The following is a 27,783-nucleotide window of genomic DNA, read 5'->3' on the forward strand; positions in this document are numbered from 1 at the left end:
AACTGCCGTCAGGCGCCTTCGGCTTCCGGGGCGTACACTGTCGCAAAGCGGAAGTGTGAGGCTTAGCAGGCACGGGCGCCCGGAAGGTCAGCGTGTGAAGGAGTCGATGGTAACGCGGGTGTCCCCGGCGTTACCGAGGAGCGACGGCAGTACCGACCACCCTGCCCTGAGGCGGCGGTGAGAAGCAAACGGGCAGTTTGCTGCGACACTATGGAGGGCGGCGGGGGAAGCGGCAACAAAACCACAGGGGGGTTGGCCGGCTTTTTCGGAGCCGGCGGAGCTGGTTACTCGCACGCGGATTTGGCCGGCGTCCCGCGTAAGTATCGGGCCTAGCTTGCGAACATTTCTGACTGGTTCTTGCGACTACGCCAGACATGCGGCATGCCCTGTTCTTTTTTCTAGTGGCGTTCACATTGTGCAGTATTAGTGGGGGGGTTAGTGTGTCTGCGCTCCCGCGCCCTCGTGATGGAACGAGTTTTTGGTGCCATGGATCCCCGAGAAGTTCTCTGGTTGACCAGGACTCAGGAGATGTTGCGTGTTTTCTCCGTTTTGTAGTCAAGCTTTGTTCCTGTCTTTCTTCCCACACATTCCTTGTGTGTTGGGCTGTGTGCTTGGCCCTAGGTTAAGAGGAGAGCCCAGCTCTGCGAGGAAATGCATGCCAAATTGCGACCCCGTAGAAAACATCTTAGCACAAAGTAGCATATTCCAAACCGTAAAGTAGCTGTCACGTCAAAACACTCAGTAATACCGTGTAGACGAGAAAGAAATCTGAGTCGAGACAACTGGAGGAGCTGGGAAGTGAGCTGTACTTACAGACATGAAGAAAGGATTTTGGGGAAAGGAAATACTCAAGATCCAGGATGCAGAAGCGTGAATACCGTGTCTGTGTCCTCTCCCCAATCTTACAAATGTGTATTCCAGATCTTTTGGACTTTGTGGATGAATACAACGTGGACTTAAAGATAGTAGGAAGTTGGAGGATAAGTGCTTTATAAAACTATTTTCTTTTTTGAGAATCGTGCTGTTTCTCTAGGTCCTTTATGCTCAAGAACAAAAATTCCCTAGTGTTATATGTGTCAAAACTGAATCTAGAACGCAGTTTATATAAGTCTTAGGAGTTCTGAGTTTTGGAGCACAGAGGTTACTGCCTTAATGTGGGAAGACATTGTTACATTAACAAGATTTGACGGTAAAGTGAGAGATCCAGGGGTGAACACCATTCATTAAGCACCTAGGATGGGCTGTTGGCTTTTCAGGGAGTAGGACTACAGCATTTAAAATTTTTTAAAAGACGGCTGCTGTTTTCATGTAGTTTACACCCTATTGAAGTGAGTGAAGTAACAAAAACATTTGAGCTAGTGATGTGTGTACAGGCAATAAAACAGGATCACGAGGTGGTGATGGGAGCAGGAAGCCGTTTTAGAATGGGTCAGGGTCAGCTACTCAGGAGTATTGGCATTTGAGCTGTGATCAGAATACAATACAAATGCTTGGGAGGAGGCAAGTATTGCAGTGAAAGTGACTAGTTCAGATGTCCTGAGTCAAAAAACGTCCTGGGGGAAAAAACAGACTTGCTGTTTAAGGATCATCTGTTAGGTCATTGTGTGTACAAAGTTTGGAGGGAGTTGGAGTGGTCAGAGATAATGAGATCAGAGGGGCCAAGAATGGTAGCTAATGTAGTGTTTTGTAAGCCATGGTAAGGAGTTTGGATTTGATTGTTAATTGTAAATGACAACCATTAAGGCTGATTTCCTCTGCTTAAGAAACCATTTTAGTTGCAGTGTAGAAAGTGAATTGAAGGGACTACAGCGATTAAGGAATCCAATTAGGTAGTAGATTGTTACTGTAGTCTAGGTGATATTTAATGGTTGGACTAGGATGGTAGCAATAAAGATGGTTATAAATAACAATACAAGATAGCTGTTGAATGTAGAACTGATAGGACTTTCAGTTGATGCAAAGATCAGTCATAGATTTGCATAGTCACAGATACTGCATAGATTTGTGAAAAATCAACTGAGATACAGAAGGATCCAAAGGTTAAATTTAAAATGAGAAAGTTGATTTTCCTTGATAGATTTTTCTAATTTCAAAGTTAGTGGGACTCAAGTCTGTCACTCTGAGTTTCCATTTTCTTTTATCCTGACCTCATACCTATGGCGATAAACCAGGAATTCTTGACTCTGCCACAATAAATCGTCAGCAACTGTTAACACTAAGATCTGAAGGGACTGCCATGACATATTTGTACACAACACATAACCCAAACACTGTTTTTCCCATGGAATTCATCGGTCTCTTGTCAATCTTATTTGTACTTTGTACATTTGTCACTCATTCTTGTAGCAAAGTAGAAATAAATTAACTTTATAATTGACCTGGGCTATGCTTTCCGCTACTTTGATTTTTTCATTCCATGTTACTGCCAATATCTTTGTGTGAGAGCCTGAGTCACCAGTGCAAAACCTGGTTTGGGATTGAGTACCCCTGGAGGAGGCAACCCCAAAACTGCCAGACAAGAAAGATAAGCATAGAAAAGTGGGAGAAAACGTCACATTCAGTGAGCCTATAAGATAAAATTGCAAGACACATGAAACAAGAACAGTATCAACACTAAATGAAATAACTTAAAAAATTTGTTGTTGTAATATGCTTTGTTTTCTCTCTAGTGACTGGTATGAATCCTCTGTCTCCTTATTTAAATGTGGATCCACGATATCTCGTGCAGGTAAGATTAAGACTAGTCTTTATGATTTTACTATATAGTTAGGTTTAATCTTACCATATAAAAAAATTAAAAATGCCAAGTACTTATGCTGACCTGATCTGTGATATGTAGGCACCAAGTCTCTAGTCTCCAAATTCACCCTTTTTTTCACGCAAATCCTGGGGATATGGCTTGCATCTCTCCCTGACACTAGTTAATTAAATCCCTTTAAAGGGTTTGGGGATTTGGTTTTTACCATTTTTAAAAATTGTGGTAAAATACATTGACATATTTTACTATCTTAACCATTTTTAAGTGTATTGTTCAGTGTTTCTCAGTACATTTGTAATATTGTACAGCCATCACCACCTACTGTATCCATAACTGAAACTGTACAGTGGTCCCCTTCTTATCCACAGTTTTGTTTTCTGTGGTTTCAGTTACCTGTGGTCAGCCACACTCTGAAAATATGAAATGAAAAGTCATACATTTTAAATAGCATGCTGTTCTGAGTAGTGCGATGAAATCTCATGCTGTCCCACTCCATCCCACCCAGGCGTGAGCCATCCCTTTGTGCAGCAGATTCATGCTGTATACACTAACTGTCCCTTAGTCACTTAACAGACATCTGGGTTATCAGAGAAAGAGACCACATCCACAAAGTTTATTAAAATATATGGTTATAATTGTTCTATTTTACTGTTACTGTTAATCTTTTACTGTGCCTAATTTATAAAATAGAACATATGTATAGGAAAGACAGTATATATTGAGTTCAGTACTATTTGTTGTTTCAGGCATGGGTAAGGGGAAACTACTGTACCTGTTACAAAATAACTTCTCATACTGCCCTCTCCCCAGCCCCTCACAGCCACCCTTCTGCTTTCTGTCTCTGCTTTGTGTACTCTTAAGTCCCTCAAATAAGTGGAATCGTATAGTATTTGTCTTTTTGTTACTGGCTTATTTCATTTAGCATAATGTCCTCAGGTTCGTCTATATTGTAGCATATGTCAATAGTTTTCCTTTCTAAGGCTGATGTTATTCCATTGAATAATACTACTACATTTTGCTTATCTATTCATCTCTCCATGGAAACTTGGATTGCTTCCATGTTTTAGCTATTGTGAATGCTGTTGCTGTGCACATTGGTATACAGGTATAAAGATCTCTTTTAGACCCTCCTTTCAATTCTTTTGGTTATATTGCCAGAAGTGGAATTGCTGGATCATATGGTAATTCTATTACTAATTTCCTGAGGAACTGCCATGTTGTGTTCCACAGCAGCTATACTAATTTACATTCCCACGAACACTGTACAAGAGCTCCGGTTTCTCCACACCCTAGCCAACACTTGTTATTTTCTGGGGTGTTTTGATCATGGCTATTCTAATGAGTATGAGATGGTGACTCACTGTAGTTTGATATGCATTCTCCTAATGATGAGTGATGTTGAGCATCTTTTCATGTGCTTATATTGCCATTTGTGTATCTTCTTTGGAAAAATCTCTATTCAAGTCCTTTGTCCATATTTGAAACTGGTGGGTTTTTTTTTTTTTTTTATTGTTGTTACTGAATTTTAGGAGTTCTATATATACTCTGAATATTAACCCTTTATCAAATGCATGATTGGCAAATATTTTGTACCATTCTGTGGGTTGCATTTTTACTCTGTTGATACTGTCTTTTGATACACAAAATTTTTCAATTTTCATGGTCATTTTTTCAAGTTTTTCCATTGCCTGTGCCTTTGGTATCATATCTAAGAAATCAAGCCAAATCCAATGTCATTAAGGTTTTCCCCTATGTATTCTTCTAAGAGTTTTATAGTTTTAGGTCTTACATTAAGGTCTATAATCCATTTTGACTTAATTTTTGTACAGTGTTAGTGTAAGGATCCAACTTCACTTTTTCATGTGGCTATCTTGTTTTCACAGCACCATTTGTTGAAAAGACATGTTCCACGTAAAATGGTTTTGGCACTCTTGTTGAAAATCAGTTGACCATGTATTCAAGGGTTTATTTCTGGGTCTGTATTCTATTCCATTGGTCTATATGTCTGTCTTTATGCCAATACAGCACTATTTTGATTACTCTAGCTTTGTAGTAAGTTTTCAAACCAGAAATTGTGAGGCCATCAGCATTGTTCTTTCTCAAGATTGTTTTGGCTGTTCGAGAATCATTGAGAATTTCCATATGAATTTCAGGATGGGTTTTCCTTTTTCTGCAAAAACACCATTGGTATTTTGATGGGGATTGCATTTTAATCTGTAGGTTGCTGTGGGTAATGTTCACATCTTAACAATGTTAAGTCTTCCAATCTATGAACATGGGATATGTTTCCGTTTATTTATGTTTTTAATTTCTTTCAGCAAGTTTTGTAGTTTTCAGTTAGGACACTTTTGCCTCCTTGATTAATTTCTAAACATTTTAGTCTTTTTGATTCTATTATAAAAGGAATTATTTTCATAATTTCTTTTTCAGACCATTCATTGTTAGTAGATAGAAATACATCTGATTTTTGTGTGGCTTTGTATCCTGTTAATTTGCTGACTTCATTTATTCTAACAGGATTCTTTTTGTGCAGTCTGTAGGATTTTCTACATGTATGATCACCTGTGAAGAAAGAAAATTTACTTCTTACTTTCTGATTTGGATGCCTTTTATTTCTTCTTGCCTGGTTGTTCTGGCTAAAACATCTAGTACTGTTTGTTGAATAGAAGGAGCAAAAATGGGCATCCTTGCCTTGTTCCCAATTTAGAGGAGAAGCTTTCGGTCTTTCACATTTGAGTATAATGTTCACTGGATTTTCCATGTATGGCTTTTATTACGTTGAGGTAATTTCCTTCTATTGCTGATTTGTTGAGTGTTTTTATGACAAAAAGTGTCTTGGATTTTGTCAGATGCTTTTTCTGCATCATTTGAGGTGATCCTGTAGAGTTTTTTCCCCCCCTTCATTCTGTTAATGTGGTGTATTACTTTGATCAATTTTCATATATTGGACCATTCTACATTGCAGGAATAAATCCCAGTTGGTCATGGTGTATAAAATCCCTTTAATGTGCTGCTGAATTTGGTTTCCTAGTATTTTGTTGAGAATTTTGCATCAATGTTCATAAAAGAGATATTGGTCTGTATGTAGTTTTCTTATAGTGTCTTTCTCTGGCTTTGGTGTCAGGGTAGGGTAATAATGCTGGCCTCATACAAAGAGTTATGGAAGTGTCCCAGATATTTCCTGGACTTCAATAGTTGAAAAAGGTTGAAAAGAATTCTTAATTCGTCTTTAAATGTTTGGTAGAATTCACCAGTGAAGCCATCGAGTTCAGTACTTTGCTTGATTTTATTGTGAGATATTTTTTTGTTGTTGTTACTGACTGAATCACCTTATAAGTCTATTCAGATTTTCTGTTTCTGGCTGAGTTTTGTGTACCTAGGAATTTGTACATTTCATCAAGGTCATCCCATTTCTTGGCATACAATTAGTTGTTCATAGTACTTTCTTACAATCCTTAATTCTGTAGAATCAAAATGATGACCTCATCTTCATTTCTGATTTTAGTAATTTGAGTCTTCTATCGTTTTTTTCTTTTTGCCCATCTAGCTAAAGGTTTTTCAGTTTTGTTGTTCTTTTTAAAGAACCAGCTTTGGGTTGCATTGATTTTTCTCTCCTGTTTGGTTTTTTTTTTTCCTCTCTCTTTCATTTATTTCTGCTCTAATCATTATTGCATCCTTCGTTCTGCTAGGTTGGGTTTAGTTTCTTCTTTTTCTAGTTCTTTAAGTTGTAAAGTGAGGTTGTTGATTTGAGGGGGTTTTTTTTGTTTGTTTCTTAATGTACGCATTTATAGTTATAAGTTTCCCCCTTAGCACCGTTTTCACCAAGTCTCATAGGTTTTGGTATGTTGTGTTTTCTTTTTTTACTCATCTCTAAAGTATTTTCTAATTTTCCTTTTGATTCCTTCTTTGATCCATTATTGATTGTTTAAGGGGGTGTTTAATTTTCAAAAATTTGTGCATTTTCCAGTTTTACTTCTATCACTGATTTCTAACTCATCCTGTTGTGGTCGGAGAAGGTACTTTATATGGTACCTTAAAATTTGTTGAGACTTAGTTTGTGGCCTAATATATGGTCTATCCTGGAAAATGTTCCATGTGTATTTGAGAAGAATGTGTAGTTTTACTCGGTAGTGTTGTATATATGTCTGTTAGGTCTAATTTGTTTATTGTGTTGTTCAAGTCCTATATTTCCTTATCTTGTGTCTGGTAACATGGTTGCTATCCATTATTGAGAGTGGACTATTAAAGGCTCTAACTATTATTATTGTAGATATTTCTATTTCTACCTTTAATTCTGTCACTTAGTTCTTAATATATTTTGATGATCTGTCATTAGGTAACTAAATGTTTATAATTTTTATATCTTTTTGCTGTGTTAAACCTTTTATAAATAAAATGTCCTTTCTTGTCTCGAAACCTTATTTGATTTAAAATCTATGTTTTCTGATACTAGTATAGCCACTTGCTCTCTTTTGGTTATTATTTGCATGGAATATCTTTTTTCATCCTTTTGACTTTCAATCTTTCTGTGTTTTTGGATCTATAGTGAATCTTGTAGACAGCATATAGTTGGATCATGTTTTTTCAATCCATTGTGCCAATCTCTGTCTTTTGGTTAGAGAGCTAATCCATTTACTTCTAAAGTGTTTGCTGATTAGCAGAGATTTTTGTCATTGCTATTTGTTTTCTATATGCCTTCCAGCTTTTTGTCCCTCATTTCCTGCATTACTGCATTGTTTACTTGTGAAATATTTCTTGTTCATTTCCTTTTGTATATTCTCGGATATTCTATAGCTATATTTTTGTGGCTACCATGGTGATTACATTTAACATCCTAAAGTTGTAATACTAATTTGAATTTATACCAGTTTAACTTCAGTAACACAACAAAAGTGCTGCTCCTTTAACACACTGTCTCTGTTGTTAATGTCACAAAATTGTATCTTTACGTATTGTGAGCCCAAAAACATACTAATAATTCTTTAAATGCTTACTCTAAAATTACGTAGATAGCAATGTGGGGTTAGAAACCAGTTACAATAAGACTAACTTAAAATTTCCCAAGTATTTTCCTTTATTGAGATTATCTCTTAAAAATGCTTCGAGTTAACTGTATAGTGTCCTTTCATTTCACTTTGCAGGACTCCCTTAATCATATCTTTCAGGACAAGTCTAGTGATCATGAACTCCCCCAGCTTTTGTTTATCTGGTGATGTCGTAATACCTCCTTCACTTTAAAGGACAGATTTAGTAGAGAGAGGATTTCTTCGTTGACATTTTTGTCTCTTAGCACTTTAAAAACACTGTGTTTCCCTGAAAAGAAGACCTAGCCGGACAGTCAGCTTTAATGCATCTTCTGGAGCAAAAATTAATACAAGACCGGGTCTTATTTTACTATAATATAAGACTGGGTCTTATGTGATATAATAAAATATAAGACCCGGTCTTACATTAATTTTTGCTCCAAAAGATGCATTAACACTGATTATCCGGTTAGGTCTTATTTTTGGGGAAATACGGTATGATCAGCCCACTGCCTTGTGACCTTCAAAGTTTCTCTTGAGAAATCTGCTGGTCATCTGATTGAGGATCCCTTATGTGTGATGAACTTCCTTCAAGACACTCTCCTTGTGTTTGGCTTTTAAAAGTTGATTTTAATGTGACTCAATGTGAGTCTGAAATTATCTTGGTGTCCATTGAGCTGCTTGGATGTTCATGTTTATCTCTCATCAAATTTAAGAAGTTTCCAGCCGTTCTTTATTCTGTCTCTTTTCTTCTTCTGGGACTCCCCCAATCTGTATCTTAATCCCCTTTATGGTGTCCCCACAGGTTTATTAGGCTGTGTGCACTTCTCTTCAACCGATTTTCTTCCTGTTCCTAAAACTCAGTCATTTTTATTGTCTGGTCTTCAAGGTCAATGATTTTATTTTTGTCACTTTGTCACTGCCTGCTCAAATCTGCTTTGAATTCCTTTGGTGATTTTTTTCAGTTATTGTACTTTTCAACTCCAAAATTTGTTTTTGTTTTCTTTTTAAATTTTCTGTCTCTATTGATACTTAATATTGTTCAGACATTATTTTGACTTTCTCCACATCTCTTTTAATTCTTTGAGCATCCTAAGACAATTGTTTTAAAGTCTTTGCCTAGTAGATCCACGACCAGGTCTTTGGGTTTTTTGGTGTGGTGTTTTTTTTTCAGGAACATTTCTGTTTGTTTTTTTTTTCCTTTGATGGGCCATACTTTCCTGTTTCTTTGTATGTTTTATGATTTGCTATTGAAAACTGGACAGTCTGGAAATCAGATTTATCTTTTTTCCCAAAGTTTGTTTTGTTGTTACTGTTTTGGTTTTTGTTTGTTTTTTAAATATATTATTACAGGCTGTGTCTGTTCTGAGGACTAGCCTGAGGTGTAAACTTAAGCTCTTCTCCTTCTTTTCTGAGCCTATACTTCTTCCTGGGCATGCCACTTTCTAATTTTGTCTTTATCAGCAGTTGCTTTTAAATGCCCTGGTTTTGATGTCTGGCTCCCAAAGAAGGAGAAAGAGAAAAATAAAGGGAGAAACAAAAAACGGACGAGCTCTTTAAATTCCCTGAAAGTCACTTAGGGGCAGGGGGGCATGCAACAAAAATGGCTTCCTGCTTCTTTGTCTGCACCTATGTGATGAGAAGCAGCAGTGAGTGAGTGATTAGAACACAAATTAAAAGTTTATTTTTAAAAGCAACAAGGAATTTAAATAGCACTCCAGTAAAAATATTGGAGTTATTAGTTACAAAGTTATAAGAGATCATTAATATTAGGTTGGTGCAAAAGTAATTGCATTTTTGGACTGTGAATTTTAAATCATTATAACAAGGCTCAAACACATCTTTATTAATCATAATAGGAACCATTTTAAGCGACACATTTTTGCCACCGAGAAATAAGTTTGTTTATTCCTGTAGCGTAAAAATCCGTGCTTCAGGATTTTACGAACTCTTGGAAAGCATTTTCTGCATCCTGGTTGTGGAAGCATTTTCTCTGCAAAAAGTTGTTGAGATGCTTGAAGAAGTGGTAGTTGGTTGGTGAGAGGTCAGGTGAATATGGCAGATGAGGCAAAACTTCGTAGCCCAATTCATTCAACTTTTGAAGTGTTGGTTGTGCGACGTGCAGTTGAGCGGTGTTGTGGAGAAGAATTGGGCCCTTTCTGTTGACCAAAGCCGGCTGCAGGCATTGCAGTTTTCAGTGCGTCTCATTGATTTGCTGAGCATCCTTCTCAGATGTAATGGTTTCACTGGGATTCAGAAAGCTGTAGTGGATCAGACCGGCAGCAGACCACCAAACAGTGACCATGACCTTCTTTTGGTGCAAGTTTGGCTTTGGGAAGTGTTTGGAGCTTCTTCTTGGTCCATCCCCTGAGCTGGTCGTTGCTGGTTGTCATATAAAATCCACTTTTTGTTGCACGTCACAATCCAATCGAGAAATGGTTTGTTATTGCATAGAATAAGAGAAGATGACACTTCAAAACCGCGATATTTTTGATTTGCGGTCAACTCATGAGGCACCCACTTATCGAGCTCTTTCACCTTTCCAATTTGCTTCAAATGCTGAATTACCCTAGAATGGCCGACATTGAGTTCTTTAGCAACTTCTCGTATAGTTGTAAGAGGATCAGCATCCATGATTGCTCTCAATTGGTCGTTTTCACCTTCCCATGGCGGCCACTACGCTCCTCTTCAAGGCTCTCCTCTCCTTTGCAAAACTTCTTGAACCACCACTGCACTGCACGTTCTTTAGCCAAATGTTCTTGGGCCAAATGTGTTGTTGATGTTGCAAGTTGTCTCCGCTGCTTTATGACCCATTTTGAACTCGAATAAGAAAATTGCTCGAATTTGCTTTTTGTCTAACATCATTTCCATAGTCTAAAATAAATATAAACAGCAAGTAATACGTCATTGGCAAAGAAACATAAAGCGAGAAATGTGCGTTAAAATGATGTATAATATAACCCCATTTATTTAAGAATGTATTCTAGTATCAAACGGCAAATTTCAACAATGCAAAAACCACAATTACGTTTGCACCAACCTAATAAGTTAAATGAAAATGTAAAGCCTGGGAACATTTTAAAATGAAATCTGGAATCAAATTCTTACATATTAAAAAATGTACTTAATTTCTTGAGTTTATTAGGTCACATTAATATTCAGACATGTGAGATAAGAGCAGTCAGATGAACACAAACATTTGAAGTTGGGGTTATACATTTTAAGGTTTACACATTGGCCTCAGCATTCTTTTGTTTTGGTTTTTTGGTTTTATTTGTTTTGGGGGTTTTTTGTAATTTGCAGAAGACGCTGATTCAATACAGGTAAAGCTTCAAATGGCAGGGTTTTTTAAAGCTCAGTTTACAATATCAGGATAGGGGACTAAACTAATCAAGAAACTTCAAAGAGTGGTTTTTGGCTATCTGAAGAATGCAAAGCTGATTTAACATCTGAAAATCAATGTATTATGCCATATAAGTAAAGAAATTACATGATTATCTCAATAGATGCAGAAAAAGCATTTGACAATTCAAGATCCCTTTGTGACTTGAAAACTCACTCATGAAACTAGGAATAGAAGGGAACTTCTTCAATCTAATCAATGGTATCTACAAAACTTCCAAAGCTAACATCATACTTAGTGGTGGAAGTCTGGATCCTTTCCCAGTAATAAGGGACAAGACAAGGATGTCCACTGTCTTTGCTTCTAAACAACATTGTCTAACTAGGGCAATTAGGCTAGAGCATGAATGGCATCCAAATTGATAAAGGAAGAAAAAATTACCTATTTGCAGGTGTCATGAACTTGTGTATAGAAAATCCTAAAGAAACCACCAAAAAAAAAACCAGAACTAATGTACAAGTTCAGCAAAGTTGAAGGATACAAGATCAATATACACGATCATTTATTTTTCTATACAGTAGCAATGGACACTACAAAAGTGAAAGTTCAAAAACAAGTCCGTTTACAATAACATCAAAAAGAATAAAATATTCAGGAGTAAGTTCAACAAAAATGCAAAACTTATACTATGAAAACTATAAAACATTATTGAAAAAAAACTTAAGACAAATACATTGGAAGATACTCCAGTTTCTTGGAAGGTTTAATATTGTTAAAATAATAATTTCCAAATCAACCTGCAGATTGAACGGTCCCTATCAAAATCTCAGCTGGCTTTTTTTTTTTTTTTTTTTTTGCAGAAATTGGCTGATTTTAAAATTCATGTGGAAATTCAAGGGATACAGAATAGCCAACAATCTTAAAAAAGAACATATTGGAGCATTTACCGATTTCAAAACTTAACTACCAAGCTATAGTAATTAAGACATTGTGGGGGCGGCCCATTTGCCGATTTCAAAACTTAACTACCAAGCTACAGTAATTAAGACATTGTGGGTGTGGCCGTTTAGCTCAGTGGGTTAGAGCCTGGTGCTCTTAACAGGGTTGCCGGTTCAATCCCCACATGCGCCACTGTGAGCTGCGCCCTCCTCAACTACATTGAAACAACTACTTGGAGCTGATGGGTCCTGGAAAAACACACTTAAAATAAATGAAAGTTTTTTTTAAAAAAGGCATTATGGTGCAGACATAAGCCTAGGTCTATAGATCGACAAAGTAAAATTTAGGGTCCAGAAATACAACACATTTATAGTCAAGTTTTCAACAAGGGTGCCAAGACAGTCAAAAAAGCTGTTCATCATCATTTTATAGAAACCAAGAGCTTTAATTTAATGGGGGCTTTCCTCCACCCCCCAAAAAAGATTAATGTAGTTTGGCCATGGTCTACTCCCTCAAAAAAACCTTTGCAAATTTTCATTTTATGAAACAGTACATTTTTATTAACTTGAAAAGCCCCAATGACAAGTAACCATCACATTGTTTTCAAGTGCTTTGCATGTGGATTGATGTACATTTGCTTTCAACCCTCATAGTGCTTTCGTTGTAGTTGACCTCAGCGATGAGTTAGTTGGTGATGAGTAGTAACATGCATGTGTGCTAACTAATGTTCATTGCAACCTTTTTTTTAAATTTCCTATTTGTAATTAGTGACCCATTTCTAGATTGAAAGTTAATTATTTACCTCATCAAATCAAATATCACATTTCTAAAAACCTCAAACCAGAATCTCAATTTAAAACTAAGTCATTAATTTAAAAATCAAGAAACACCCAAAATTTACAAAACAATGTATGATAAATAAATCATGATATGACATCTATTCACAGTTCACTTGTTACTGCCCAACAGACCATTTCTGTTTGATAAGAGTAGATGTACTTGCTTATTTGTGCAATTTTTGCTGAGAATGTATGCACAAGCCAGAAATCAGTGCAGAGATATGGTTTTCCTAATCAGGGATATATTTGCCAAAGGTCAGTATTTGGCAAAGGGACCTGTCAGTGAGTTGCCAAGTGAGTGTACTACAAAAGCTTTTTCTAACCATTTTTGCATGGAAAGCTTTGCAAAAATGTATTGGACGTGTTCTTCATAAGAGTGTATTATACTGCACAGGTAGTGATGTTGTGCTCTTATAGTAGCATTTCCAACCCTAAGATTCTTGAGTGACCTTCAAGATGTTCGTACCAAATTCTGTGTATGCATTTACTGGAAACAGCGCTTATCACTTTCTAAGATGGTCAAAGGAATAATCATTAAGAAAAGAATTTTGCCCTTGCATAACTGCTCCAAACTGCTGTGCTTTTATTGTTTCTGCTCTTTTTTATTTTTCAATGAATTTGGTCTTATGGTGGTAAAATGGGGCCTGATAAAGAGTAGCTACAGAATGAGTTTTCTCCTTCCAGACATATTCTATCAACTGTTACTTCTCATATCTTTCAATTTACTTTTCTCCAGAGCTGTCTTTCCTAAACTGTTACACTATTGCTTCAAATTTATCACTAAATAAGGCAAATTACATACAATCTATCAAATTTACATTGAGAAGCAGTTCTGAGAGAGAATCCTGCCTTAAGAACTAATCCCTCCTAAGAACTGATGAGCATAACTATACATGTTATATATTTCATTTCACTTTGATTTAGGTGCTGTTATTGCAGAAAGTTTTTGTTTGACTAAGTATAGTTTTAGTTAATTTAAGATTTTCCTTTCTGTGAAAAATTACTTGAACAAATTCAAAAATATTTTGCAAGTACTCTGTCTTAAAGGGTATTTCAAGCTTGCTTTTCATTATCCCTTTAGGATACAGATGAGTTTATTTTACCAACTGGAGCTAATAAAACCCGGGGCAGATTTGAACTGGCCTTCTTCACCATTGGAGGATGTTGTATGACAGGTGAGTATAATAATTTTTTTTTTTAAGTGTCCTCAATCCAAGTAGTCAAAGTCGCTTAAAATCAAAAGCAATTAGAATATTGCTTTCAGTGTTGTTTTAAGAATCATTATTTACAGTTTTCATCTATTCCTATTAAATAAAAATGAAAAAGAATCAGAAGTGCAGTTGTTTTTAATACAAAGCCATATTATTTGGATGAATTGTTACTATGATTTACTAGGGGCTGCATTTGGGGCAATGAACGGTCTACGGCTAGGATTGAAGGAAACCCAGAACATGGCCTGGTCCAAACCAAGAAACGTACAGTAAGTCTCATGTAATCATTTGATGTAGTGATGTTTGAATATTAACCTCTACTCTGCCTTGATGAGCACAACTTTGAAATTACAAATATTTAGAGTATTGATATATTTTTTGATCAATTTTTTTCCTTATTCAAAATAAAAGGAACTAAGGATTCAGATTACTGAATTTAAGCTTTTGAAAGGAGTGATTTTTGAGTCCCTCAGTCAGCTGGTGCCACCCCATCCTGACTTCTTAGCTACACCTGTTCCATTCTGTGGGCCTATATAACCTGCTTTTCAAATAGTTCAATTACTAGTACATTATTTGGACTGTTCAGGGTCATGCAAAGGACATGGTAATAAAGAAATAAGCACATCAGAGTGATTGCTAGATCTGCTATTCTTTGACCTGAATTTAACTTCACTCTCCATTTCTGAAATGGAAAGCTGGAGAAAATTTAATTGAAAGTCCTAGAACTTAGAGATCATTCCGAAAGGAATAAGACAGTCTTCTCCCAGGAAATAGATTTGCAGAGAAGGGAACGTATAATTTAAAAGATCAGAAAGTGCATGCATAATGTGTATCTTCAGCCTACTTAAGAAATAAACATGACCAGTCCCTGTTGATATGCCCTTAGTAACACATTGTTTAGTCTTGCATGTTTTTGTACTTCATGTGAGTGGAATCAACAGTAGATATTCTTCAATGGTGGCTCATGGTTTTGTTTTAGGATACTTTTAAACTTTATCTTCATTATTTGTTGTTGAGCCAGCAGATGGCAGCAGGTGTGCTAGAATTAGACCTTGGGACTGGACTCCTAAAGGCAGTGTGAAGTTTTTCATATTCCTGTTACTGTGTCAGTCAGTGCCCTTGCTTTACCAGCCCAGATCCTTGAATGTCCTTATATTGAATATTTTTCCCTTACTCAAATAACTTTTTTTTAACTTTTTGTATTGTGAATTTTGAATATATCCAAATATAGACAAAATAGTACAGTGAACAACTGAACCATAACCCATCCTCAACAACCATCAACGAGGACCAATTGTATCCCATCCGTTTCTTCCCTTCCATATTATTTTGAAACACATCTCCCCAATGACAGATCATTAAACACCAATTTGAAAGTGGAAGGTCTAGAAAAATAACCTTTGTTTCTTAAAACAATAATAATTTTTTGGAGAGAGTCAAATGGGTTTGCATTTTTTTTAAGTCGTCTTTGCCATTTTTTAATATCATTCTGATCGTCCTAGATAGGGAGACAGCATTTAAAAATGGAAAGAAGATAGGGCTTCGGGCCAGACTGACCTATATAGCTTTAAAGCCTCGTTTTATTATTCACTATTTTGTGATCTTAGGTAAGTTTTCTATACTTTCTGCCTTTAAGGGTTGTTGAGAGATGACTAAAGTGAGAAGTAGGTAGAGAACCAGTAAATGGAGGTATCTTGCCCAGTTGCAACCCAAAGAATTTTACCAGGTTGCAGTGCTACCAGTAATACAATAATGAAAATTCACAGTTTTAAAAGCTTGTTACAAATGAAAAAACAATGTGCTAAACTTAAAATATATTAGTAAATAGGTAACATAATTAGAAACAATTACTTCTCCATAAACAACCTTTTAGTGGTAATACAAGTATTTGTTGTTGAGCATTAATTTAAATGAATTCTTTGAGTAAATGAATTCTTCCTATTTGTTACTGTAATTCCATAATCTCCAGCAGTAGTCAGCTGTCCGGACAGAACCATTCCTGTGATGGTGTTACACTGCTGGGAGAGTAATGTCCTGTCTTTTTCCTTCAGTTGCCTCCGTCATTGTTCTGGTGGCGTCTGGCACTGGTGACGGCAGAACTGTGCTTCCTTGAGAGTGTGCTAAGCATTCATTTTGGCTGCTTAGTTCTAGTCTGGAAGCACACACACAGTATGCTTTCTCTGTGTATTCTAGTTCGCTTTTTCCCTTTCTCTGAGTATATTTCTTTAATTCTGCTTTATATGCTATAATATTCCATGCTTTGATTCTACTTAATATTCTAAATATATATTCCCCCTTTCCCCCAAGAAAAACTTAATTGTAAGCTAGTTTGTCCATTATAATGGCATTTTTTTTTTTTTTTTACACAGATCAGTTTTTGTTAACTTCTTTATAAAATACATTCCAGGCTGTCATTCAAAGTCTTTATATGTTTGATATATTTTAAATAATTTTAAATATTTAATAAGAATTTTCCCTACTTGTTTCCCAAAAAGACTGAAGTTTTAACCTACCTTCATTTATATTTCTGTAAAATAAAAGCCATTCTTACTGCATTCTGAGGAGGTAGTACGTTCTTAAATTAAGGAAACTTTGGATATTAGGTTTCTGCTTTTTAAATAACTGCAATTATGGTTTTTCAAATTACTAGAAAAATAATGATTCTAAATACAGATTCTTTTTCTTTCTGCCCTTGTAGAATTTTGAACATGGTGACCAGACAAGGGGCACTTTGGGCTAATACTCTAGGTTCTCTAGGTAAGTAGAGATTTCACTTGATAATAAATGATTAATGCAAAGATAGAATGTACACATATCATGAACAGTTTGATCAACCAAAATTCTGGTCTAGGATAATAAACATTATGTTTCAATCCACACTCTAGTGAGTAGTGTAGATACCACTCAGGAAAAGGCAGTGAACTAGATGACAAAATAATCCCAGATGCTAAAACTACCTTGAATACTTTCTCTAAATGTTTTAAGTCTTTTTAAATAGTACACACTCTCCTGTCCAAGCAAGACACCAAATAAAATTGTGTTTTAACTAAATGAAATCCAAATAATTTAGGTTCAAGGCAAATGGATTTGTATCTTAGGAAAGGTTCATGATCCTGTAGTGACATATGATAGGTGGCTTGTGGTCCTATAGTGAGATAGGCTAGGTTAATCCAGCGCTCTTGCTGTATTTTCCCTATAGCCCATTCAGCATTCTGTTTACGTAGAGTAGATTTCCCAGACTTACTTGCCAGAGTTGAAGTGGGGCCCTTGCGAATAATGAAAACATTTGCAGTTCTAAGCAAGGGGTGATATAGTAGTAGTCAGAGCCAGATGATTTCATACTATGTTTTTTATGAATGGTTCATCTTTTAATTACTCATGACTTAAAATAAACCTACTTGTGGCACTTAGGCCCTAACAGCCAAGATTCTTTGTAACTTAGTCAAAAGTCTGAAAATCTTTTTAAATGTGGCAGATTCAGTAAGGGGAAATGTAGACATCTAATTGAAAGATAGAAAAGGCCTCTGTTGACAAGGTAAAATCCTAGCCTTGTCATGAAATTTGGAAGTAGTGCACTTTCACACTATAAAGTCAAACTCATGTTTGGGATCCTAGTAAATGGCTGTTTCCTTATGCTGCTCATGCCCCAATTGCCCCCACCCCCCGTATACAGTCACCTTATCTTACTTTGTTCCTATTTGTTCCTATTACCTAGAGTAATCAGCCATCCTGTTCTGCCCGGGACTTTCTTAATTTCAGTAATGTGGGTTCGTGTTCCAGGAAACCCTGTCCTGAGCAGACTGGGATGGCCAGTCACCACATGTGTTCCCTTTGTAATATCGATCATATTACAGTGTTCTGTTCAAGTAAATAAGTTGAAACAGGAAGAAGAGACTTTATAAAACTATAAAAACATCACAACAGAGGAGTTGTAAGACCAAGCTTGGTATAATGTTGAGGGGTCAAATGTGGCAATTTTGAGAAAGGGTGAGGAAAAGGATGAATGCATTTGTGGCGAATAGGAATTTTTGCAGGCATAGGAGATCTCGTGAAAACTAAATAGCGTTAGTGTTATAGTTTCTATACATGCAAGAACCAAACTTCATCTTTTTTTAAAGTTGTATTTTTCTTAAAATAGAAATACATATGTGTTTGTTTCTAAATCCAAAGTACAGCTATTATGAATAAAAGTAAAAATTAAAGATATTCTTCCTGGGACTCTCCAGTGGTACTTTCCGTAAATAGCTACTATTAATGTTTCTTCTGAATCTTCCCAAATATCTTCTTTTCACATCCAGAGTCATACACACGTGCCTGCTTTACATATCAGTGAACATAGATAGCTCTTCCTCCTTTATGTTTTAAGTGAGTATGTAGTATTCCATTATACGGAAAGTCCCGTTCTGGATCAGTCCCCTCTTGATGGGCATTTTATTTGTTCCCAGACTTTTGTTTTACAGTGTTTGATCATTCTTTATTTCTTTGAATACTTATAGAATGGTATCTGTAGGATACACTTAACTAAATAGAATTGTCATACTGACTTGCAGTCCCTTTTTTATTACTGATCAGTTCCATTTCCCCTGTAGCTTTGCTCTATAGTGCATTTGGCGTCATCATTGAGAAAACACGAGGTGCTGAAGATGACCTCAATACAGTAGCAGCTGGAACCATGACAGGCATGTTGTATAAATGCACAGGTAGGTTCTGTTGAATGGAGGGCTGTCGCTTAGTATACTTGAAGTATGTGTTTTATCCATAGTTTCCAAAGGAAACTAGACTCTTTTTTTTTTTTTTTTTTTTTTGTAGTGTAATCTAGTATTCTCTGAAACCTTGTGGTTGTTTTGGGTTTTGTTTTTTGATTTTTTAAAAATTTTGGTAAAATACACATAACATAAAATTCACCATCTGAACCATTTTTCAAGTGTACAGTTCCACTATGTTAAGTATATTTTCACTGTTGTGCAACCAATCTCCAGAACTTTTCTTCATCTTCCAAAACTGAAACTCTACCCATTAAACAGTTCTCCATTTCACCTTTCCTTCAGCGCCTTGACAAACACCAAATTGCTTTCTATCTCTATGAAATTGACTACTCTGGTAGGTACCTTATGTAAATGGAATCATACAATATTTGTATTTTTGTGACTGGCTAATTTCATTTAGCATAATATCTTCAAGGCTCATCCATGTTGTAGCATGTCACAATTTCCTTTCTAAGACTGAAGTAGTACTCCATTGCACATATATGCCACATTTTATTTATCCATCTATCTCTCATGGACACTTGGGTTGCTTCCACCTTTGGCTACTGTGAATAATATTGTTAATGAACGAACATAGGTAACTTATATTCAGTTTTGAGAAAATAAAGCCCTAAGAGTTGAACCAAAATGATCTAGATGAAGTTCAAATACCCAATTCTCCTCTAAAGTGGGGGAAAAAATTAACATTCACTGAATTATGATTTTGCTGTCAGCAATAAGCACTTAACTTGTTTCATTTAAAACTCTGTGAAGAGATAATCACACCCCAGTTTTATAAGTGAGCACGCTATTAAGGCGAGCTCTTTCAAAATGTATAACTAGTGATAACTCCAAATTTGTCATCACATTTTCTGTTTAAAATGGCTTAATTAAACTGCATACGTCCTGTACTCCTGCCTCTGAAAAGTACTTTTGTTTGTTTTATTACATATTAGATACTTGATTAACTGAGCAATTGTTTTTTTAGTAATTCCTCCACATACATCAAGTAGCATTTTTGCTTTATTTTTACTAGAAAGAAATGAGAGAAGTTTCAACAGGATTACAAAGTTAAAGCTTTCCTGACATATCCAAGAGTAAGGTAATAGGTTGCATTTGGAATTTTATTCCTAAGACTTCACAAAACTTCTTGCAGCACATGTAGTTGTGTTTATACACAAACAGTGCTCCCAGGTAGAATAAGACAGTAAATACATTTTATGTCCATGTAAACATTACCTTGGCATAGAAAAACCTTGTTAAAAACCTAAAAATACTTTCACATTAACAATCTGTAGTATCAGACAGACAAATTTAAAATTTTAATTGGCAGTGACACTCAGCCAGCAAGAGTTTGGTTGACCCAAACTGTATTTAAAAAGATCAAATTAATATTTTAAAACCAGGAAATTTCACACAAACTTCTGGAATTCCAGCTTTTTTCAAATGAGTGGGAGACACCAAGCTCCCACTGCGTGTTGTCATGTGGCTGGAGCTGGGGGTGGGGAGGTGGGTTGTTTCTGCCACGGGGACAGTCACTGAAGCGCCAGCTCAGTGCCCACCATTCCTGTGTTCTTACTCAAGGCAAGCCCTTATGGCATAGCCTGTGTTACGGGCAGTCCTGAATGTAAGAACTGAATGATCCTCTGGTTTAAGACATGTTGTGCATATTTAAAAGATAGAAAGGAAAAGGCTGAATACTTGATATTATCAAAAGAAATGAGAGCCTAGCTTTTTGTGTCAAGGATTTCCTTGTCGTAATGGCATTTATAACAGCCAGGGACACCTCCAACATAAATTTGGAAGAGTAGGTCCTTGGCTCAGATGAGAAAAAGAAATAAAGAATATCCATGAATCCTGTGTCAGGTGACAAGCTGGTTGCAGTTTCCATTGCGGTGTGGAGCACAGAGGAAGTAAATCGTCAGCCGACCCAGAATTCCGACATTGCTTCACAGCCCTGGCTCACAAACCAAAGTCAGCCTGACAAGGCAAATCAGTGTGTCTTACTGATGTCTGCTTTGGAATAAACTTAAGAAGACAGAGCACAGAATTATGAAGTTTGTGTGACAGGAATACAAATATAACTTCAACTTCCGGATTTGGAAAAGAGTTCAGGCACTCTTAGTCTAGAGCCAGCATAAACTGTTAAGGAACAAAGTTTACATTTAGGAAATGACTAATTCCTGCCAACCTAAAATATTTCCAATCCCATTGTGCTCTTCAAAAATAGAATTTTTTTTTTTAAAGGAAGAACTTTAGAACGAAAGCAATATGACTCAGGTATGCAGCTACTGTAGTAGAAAGAAAAATCATGAAGAAAAATACATGAGAAAATAGGTAGTTGTCAGACCAAAGAGAGGCTAACTTTTAAAGTAATAATTCTAATATGATTTCAGTTCCTAATGCTTATTTAATGAACCATGGAACTCTTTTCCAAAGGGTGTGAAATCTCATTAGATTCCCTGTGGCACATGAAAATCTGTTTGATGACCAGTACTCTACCAGGACAACGGCAGCTGTAGTTCTGTCATCCTTAGAAATGTGTAAGAGGCCTGGTCATTTCATCTTCAGAAAACAAGTCCTCAGGAACCAAGACGTGGGCGCCCCCTTTCCACTCACAAAAACTCCCTCACCTGTTAATCCTATTCCTTCTATAAGAAAGTCATCTTATAAAAAGAAAACTAAGTAAAAGTAAAAAGATACACATGTCCAGTTTATCAAACTAAGCAATTATCAGGGTTATTGTTAAAAGGTCCTGTTTACCTAGGAATGCCAGGCTTTCAAAATTAAACTGTATGTGCCAGAAAGAGCCTCTTGGTGCCTTCTTTATATCTGTTATTGACGTTAACATCCTCCCAGTAAATAAAAATGCAGATAACATAATAGGCAAGGGGCTAACTGCCATAATATATAAAACATTTCAACAAATTCCTTAAGCCAATAACTGAATAAAAAAATGGAGTAAGCACATGACACAGCACTTCAGAGAAAAATACACATGACTACTAAACAATAGAAGTTGCTCAGTCTCACAAGCAGCCAGGGAAAACAAAATCAATCGTTAATGTTTTTCACCAACTGGCTTAGAAGTGATGGTAGATGACTCTTAATATCAGCAAAAGATAAACAAGTACTTTCAGGGCAGTTCGGCATTATTGATACTTTAAATATGTAGATTCTTTGCTCAAGTCATCTGACATTCGGCACGTTATTCTGCAGCAAACTGGCATCCAGGCAAAATTGCACCACGGTGTTTGCAACAGGCTTCCCGGTGAAGGTGGTACTTGAACATAGACAGATGAGGGCTCATGTGACAAGTGTGGAGAGAGGGACTGAGGTGACGGTGACGGCAGCAACAGGCTGGGAAGCAGGAGTTGAAAGACAGTGGGAAGAGCAGTAGAATCCGCACTCGTAGATGTGACCAGGGACCAGATGGTGGAGAAGACAGCTGCATGGACCACTGTGAAGGGTCTGCTCTCCTGGACATTCATTCTTACCTCCTAAGGACTGCATATCCGTTTACTTCTAAGCCTTAAATTGTAACTCCCAGAGTTAAACTTTCACCTTTCTCCTGAGTACAGAGTTTACATGAAGAGATGTTCACTCAAGGTTGATAAACCCTCTAAATCTTCCATAAGATTCTCAAAGGGCTCTGGGACATTCCCTACCACCCACAGAAAAGCACCCACCAAAAGACTAAGAACCTAATAAAAGATAGCCCTAAAAGTACACAGTAATGTGGGGAGTGAGAAACAACTGAGATATTTTAGTGGGTTTACTCTTGCGTGGAAGAACAGGGATTGCAAAGAAAAGGTGGATGGGACAGTGGTGAGGGAAGCCCAGTGAAGTTAGCTGCTGTGATTCCAAAGCAAAGAAAGAATAAACCTTTCTGTCTTTCTCTCACCATCCCCTCATTTCATCAGTTGTGAAGTTTACCACCTGTCACCTGAGTTAAGGCCTTGATCACAAGCCTTGAACTTGTTTAACAGTATTTTTCATTGACCGTTTTCACTTTAGGCTTCTACCTCGATTCCATCTTACCTATTCACTATTTTTAGCTTAATCTTCCTCAAGGATGGTTCTAAATCTCATAACTCCTGTCCAAAAACCTTCAGTGGTGACACGGTGCCTTTCAACCTAAGTTGCAATTTTTCACCCCAGTCTTCCATTCTGTGATCCTAATCTATCTTTCCAAACTTGTCTCTCCTACCTTCCTTATTCCTATCAGATGACCAAACAGATCAATTTGAAATCCAGTCCATCCTTAAGTCCCAGTTCAACTGTTATTCCTTCCCCCTTTCAAGAAATTTTCCTCATTGCTCTTTTCTCTGTCCTGGAGGCGATTTGGTGTGGTGACAAAGACCATAGGCTTTGGAGTCAGGCTGGGTTTGACTAGCACTAGATCACTAAACAACTGTGTGAAAAAGACAGTAACTTGTCTGAATTTCAGTTTCTTTGCCTATAAAACAAGAAGGCAAAGAAGAACCTAGTAAAAGGGTCATAGACTTATAAACGAGATAACCCGTATAAAACTAGTGACTTCCTTTCTGCCTTTAGCACATTTTGTAAAATTCTTACAAGACTTAACAGTTTTCCTAGAAAAATCAAGAAATAGCAAGATAATCATGTTCTTTAGAAACATGAAGATTATGAGCAAAGAATTAAAGTGATTGCCTTTGGGTCCTGGGAAGTAGGGGGAGGTGGGGAGGGTGGAGAGGGGCACCAGACTTCTGCATCATTGAAATCTCTTAGTACTGTATTGACTTAAAATTTATCTATATGGGCTACTTGGATAAAAAAAAAAAAAGTATGTGAAGCTGTATCAACATAATAAATTAGGCAGGTTGGGAGGGGAATGGGGGTTTACTGGTTAATGGGTACAAAGGTTCTCTGGAGATGGTGGTGGTGATGGCAGCACAGCAGTGCCAGCATCCTTAATGCCACTGAACTGTACACTAAAACATGGTAAATTTTGTTATGTGTATTTTACCAGTTTTTAAAAATAATAATTTTTTAAAGTTAAAGAGTGCAAAAACCATTTGAATGGTGTTCAGTAGCCATCTCAGGATACACCAGGGGCCACAGCCAGCTCCTGTTTTATGTTTTTTAAGGTACATTTTAAATGATTATTTAAGTAACAGCCTTTGGTCCCTCAAAGCCTAATAATACTTATTTTCTGGCCATTTTAAGAAAAATTTGCTGATTCCTACTCTCAAGTAATTGTCAATTCAGCGTGTAAACTCTGCCACTGACTAACTCCCTGCCCCACAAACAAGGCGTTTAAATATTCTGGGCCTCATTTCCCCCATGTTTAGAAGAGCTAATATGTGCCCTTACTGGACTGAAGATAAAACTGTGAAACACATCACATGGTTGTTGTGCTTTATAGAAACTGACCGTTGGCCTTCAAAGCAGGTGTGTTTGCTAATCAACTTCCTGTGCTTAGTTATAAGTTCTTTGATTACAGAAAGCCCAAAACCACGGGGTCCTCAAAACGTTTAACAGATGAGCCAGTTGGAAAACCCTGTAATTAATGGAAAGTTAAAACTAAAACATGGCTGGAATGTGGTTAAAGCTACCCTTGAGTCAGGATTAACTGCTTAGCAAATCAAACAGCATATTTTTGGTATCTTCTTGCTGCAAATAACTTTTTTCTAGCCTTCAAAAAAGCAACAGTAGATTTGAACTTAATTTGTTTCATTGTGGTGAGAAGGTAGAAAGCTTTCTGGGGGATGAATTATTCTTAATGAACACTTAATAACCCCTCACGTCCCCAATATCTGTAAGCCTTCTAGTTAGTTCCGTTTCATTTTGTTACCTCAGTGCCTATGCCCGGAAGGCTTGTTATTTGAGAGCTGAAAACCAGTGTGAAAAGCATTCTGAAAGGGCTAAGTAGAAAACTTCTTAGGACACTGAAAGCAAAGGGCCAACTGGCAGGAATAGTTTGCAGCTAATTCAAACCAGTAGGCAGACATCAGAGTCCCGTGGATCTGTAATCTACTAAAGGTTCAGGGGAGTTGATCTGAAGTTGATGTTTGGTCCCAGGAAATAGTATCTGCAAAATTAGTGTGCTTTTGATTACCTGCCTTCCATCATTTTTCTATTAATAAATAGCAAGGCCACCTTAGCTTTTGCTTTGCTGATTCAGAATGGGTTAGAGTATTTACAAAATCTTTGTAACCTTGAAAGAACCCTCATTACACTCACAAGTTTAGGTCTACCGTGTTTCCCCAAAAGTAAGACCTAGCCATTTTGCTCTAATGTGTCTTTTGGAGCAAAAATTATATATGAGACCTGGTCTTATTTTAATATAAGACTGGGTATAATATATAATGTAATACCAGGTTTTATATACTACAGTATAATACCGGGTCTTATATAAGATTGGGTCTTACATAAGATCGGGTATAATAAATATGTATAGTATTACATACTATATATGATACAATGTAATATAATAATATAAATATAAATATAATAAAGACTGTCTTATATAAGACCCGGTCTTATACTAATTTTTGCTCCAGAAGACGCATCAGAGCTGATGGCTGTAGGTCTTATTTTCAGGGAAACACGGTAATAACTAAGTCATCATAATGCTACTGCAGATAGCTTAGCCTTTATTCTCCTATACTTGGTAGTTTTCCGTTTTCAGAAATTTGGTTTCATTATAGTTCACTTTCAGCCCATGCAACTTTTTATTGACTTACTGATCAAAGGTATGAGGTAGATCCTTATTAGACTGTTCTAAATGATCAGATTGAGTATACATTACTTTTATGTTTGAACCACACTGAATACAGTTCCAAGTTCAACTGCCATGCGTAAACTATGGCAAAATGATATGAAAAGATGATGGGGACCTGGAGATACATCCCATTTACAGAAGTATTTTTAATGTTTCTGATCCCGCTCCCACATATTTGACAGCTATTTATAGATGATGGATGCAATTTCTGTTTCAGTCTGTTGAAGAGAGATAATTAGGGCATCTCATAGTGGAAGCAGGTCGGCTATCAGAACTCTTCAGACTGGAGGCACTCCTGGAGGGAGGGGCCCTTTAATCTATCAGCTGAAGCCACCTGGCAGGACATTGACTGTAGAAATGATTGGTCTGAAGGGTTCTGACTCAGCAATATCACTGACTGACAGAATTTACTGGCTTGTCACCAAAGGGCCTCTAGTAAGGTAACCACTGGACGACAGCTCCGTTCCACCTTTGCCTTCCTAATAACACCACTTGAGACAAAGACTCCACAGGTACAAGATAGGCTGCTTGAAGTTTATAGTCCTGATGTTTGTGAAAGGGGAAGAGAACATCAAGCACTTAATAACTTCTTTGGGTGATCCCATTCCTGTTATTAGACTTGGGGACTATTTTCAGGTAACTGATTGAAACAAACATTTTTGTTTCTCCATTTCAAAGTATCTGTTACCAGTCCTTTTCCACATGAAAACTATTCTTTTGTTGTTAAGCAACAGTCCAAAGTCTAATCCTTGAATGTTTTTCAACTAGTGTGTGGACACTGAATGCCTCGTTGCTCATTAGTTAAGTCTGATACAGCAATGTCGGGAACAGGAGCTGGGTGAGTGGGTGCTTCATCAGCATCTAACAAAGCTTGATTACAGCCGTCTTATCACCTCTTAGTCTTCAGTTGGTGTTGGAGGACCTGTGCAGGGTCCAGAGGGTGTCGCCTTGTCTTCATCATAGCCTTATTCAGTTGACAGTGCCAGGGGAGTCTAAACTGTATGACTAGCAGGCAATTACTGATTTGCTGGGACTTGAACAGTAAAGCGAAAAAAAAAATGTTAACGCTGATGGTCTTAAGTACAAATTGTGACATTGAAAGTAAAAAAGGTCTTAGATATGGAAATACAGTGTGTATATTGACAAGTTTATTCAGAGAATGTCTCGTGAACTGCAGTCTTGGTTTATTTTAAAACATTTATTCTCGTTTTTGGGATGGAGTATTTATAAACATGTATGTGTATAATTTTGATACTCTTACTTAACCCTTTGATGCTGGGACATTGTGCCATACGGGTCTGGTTTGCTCTCTCCCAGGTGGTCTCCGAGGGGTGGCACGCGGTGGCCTGGCAGGACTAACGCTCACCGGCCTCTATGCGCTGTATAACAACTGGGAGCATATGAAAGGCTCCGTGCTACAGCCGTCACTCTGAAGACTTTGCCAGTTGAATAGAGGACACTTGAGTAGTCATCCACACCATTACCAGTCAGTCTGGAGTTACTCTCTTTTACCTAGTTTGAACACGTGTGGAGATTCCTATTTGCCGTGATGAAGATCATGGATGGTGACCAGGACCGGCTGTCCTTCCAGCCGTGAGAGCTGAAGCCAAAACCCGCTAGTGACTGAGTAACACGGCTCTCTTCTCCTCTGGAGAACCTTCACCTGTTCCCGCTCCCACCCTTGAACTGGAAAAGCACTCACTCCCGTAATTCAGGTCATGCTTGTTGTCAGTACAGTCACCACGTTTGTTCATTTCATGATCCAAACTCTCAAATTGTCCTGTATTCCCAATAAAGAGTGAAAACAACCAAAGTCCTAACTCCAGTGTAAACATAGTGGCCTCTATTTAAAAGCATCTTTCTGGGTATAAAGTGAAAGTTACTCTTGGTATCTTTTTCTGCCCCAACTAAATAAATTAAAACATGTTTTCATGTTTGTGTTGAAATGAAGGGATATTGGCGACATTAACAGGTTAAAATTTTTCTCCATCAAAGTTGACGTTAAACAACCTCAAATATTTCAGGTTAACCATTATACCATTAGTGTGCTAGAACAGTCTGTGCTTAATTCTGTATCTATTAACTCGTCTCCTTACTGGGGATAATTAGAAAAAGATGAAGTAGACAAGAGCTTTAAGATTTTAAAGGAAGCCTTGGGAAAGTTAAAGGAAATAAG

General features: G+C 37.0%; 1 protein-coding gene and 1 non-coding gene across 2 annotated transcripts; both read left to right on the forward strand.

The window, feature by feature from the left end:
• Window positions 1–27,539, forward strand: LOC109437156 (mitochondrial import inner membrane translocase subunit Tim23). The gene is made up of 7 exons (XM_019716162.2): window positions 1–316; window positions 2,670–2,728; window positions 13,985–14,078; window positions 14,299–14,383; window positions 16,813–16,871; window positions 18,704–18,814; window positions 26,925–27,539. The coding sequence occupies exons 1-7, from the start codon at window positions 211–213 to the stop codon at window positions 27,038–27,040; spliced, it is 630 nt and encodes a 209-aa protein (XP_019571721.1). The 5' UTR covers window positions 1–210; the 3' UTR covers window positions 27,041–27,539.
• LOC141572961 (small nucleolar RNA SNORA74) lies at window positions 16,079–16,281 on the forward strand. The gene has a single exon (XR_012498550.1). It is a non-coding gene; the product is annotated as a small nucleolar RNA SNORA74 (small nucleolar RNA).
• Window positions 27,540–27,783: the final 244 nt, after the last annotated feature.

Source organism: Rhinolophus sinicus, linkage group LG07 (genome assembly GCF_036562045.2).
Source record: "Rhinolophus sinicus isolate RSC01 linkage group LG07, ASM3656204v1, whole genome shotgun sequence".
NCBI lineage: Eukaryota > Metazoa > Chordata > Mammalia > Chiroptera > Rhinolophidae > Rhinolophus > Rhinolophus sinicus.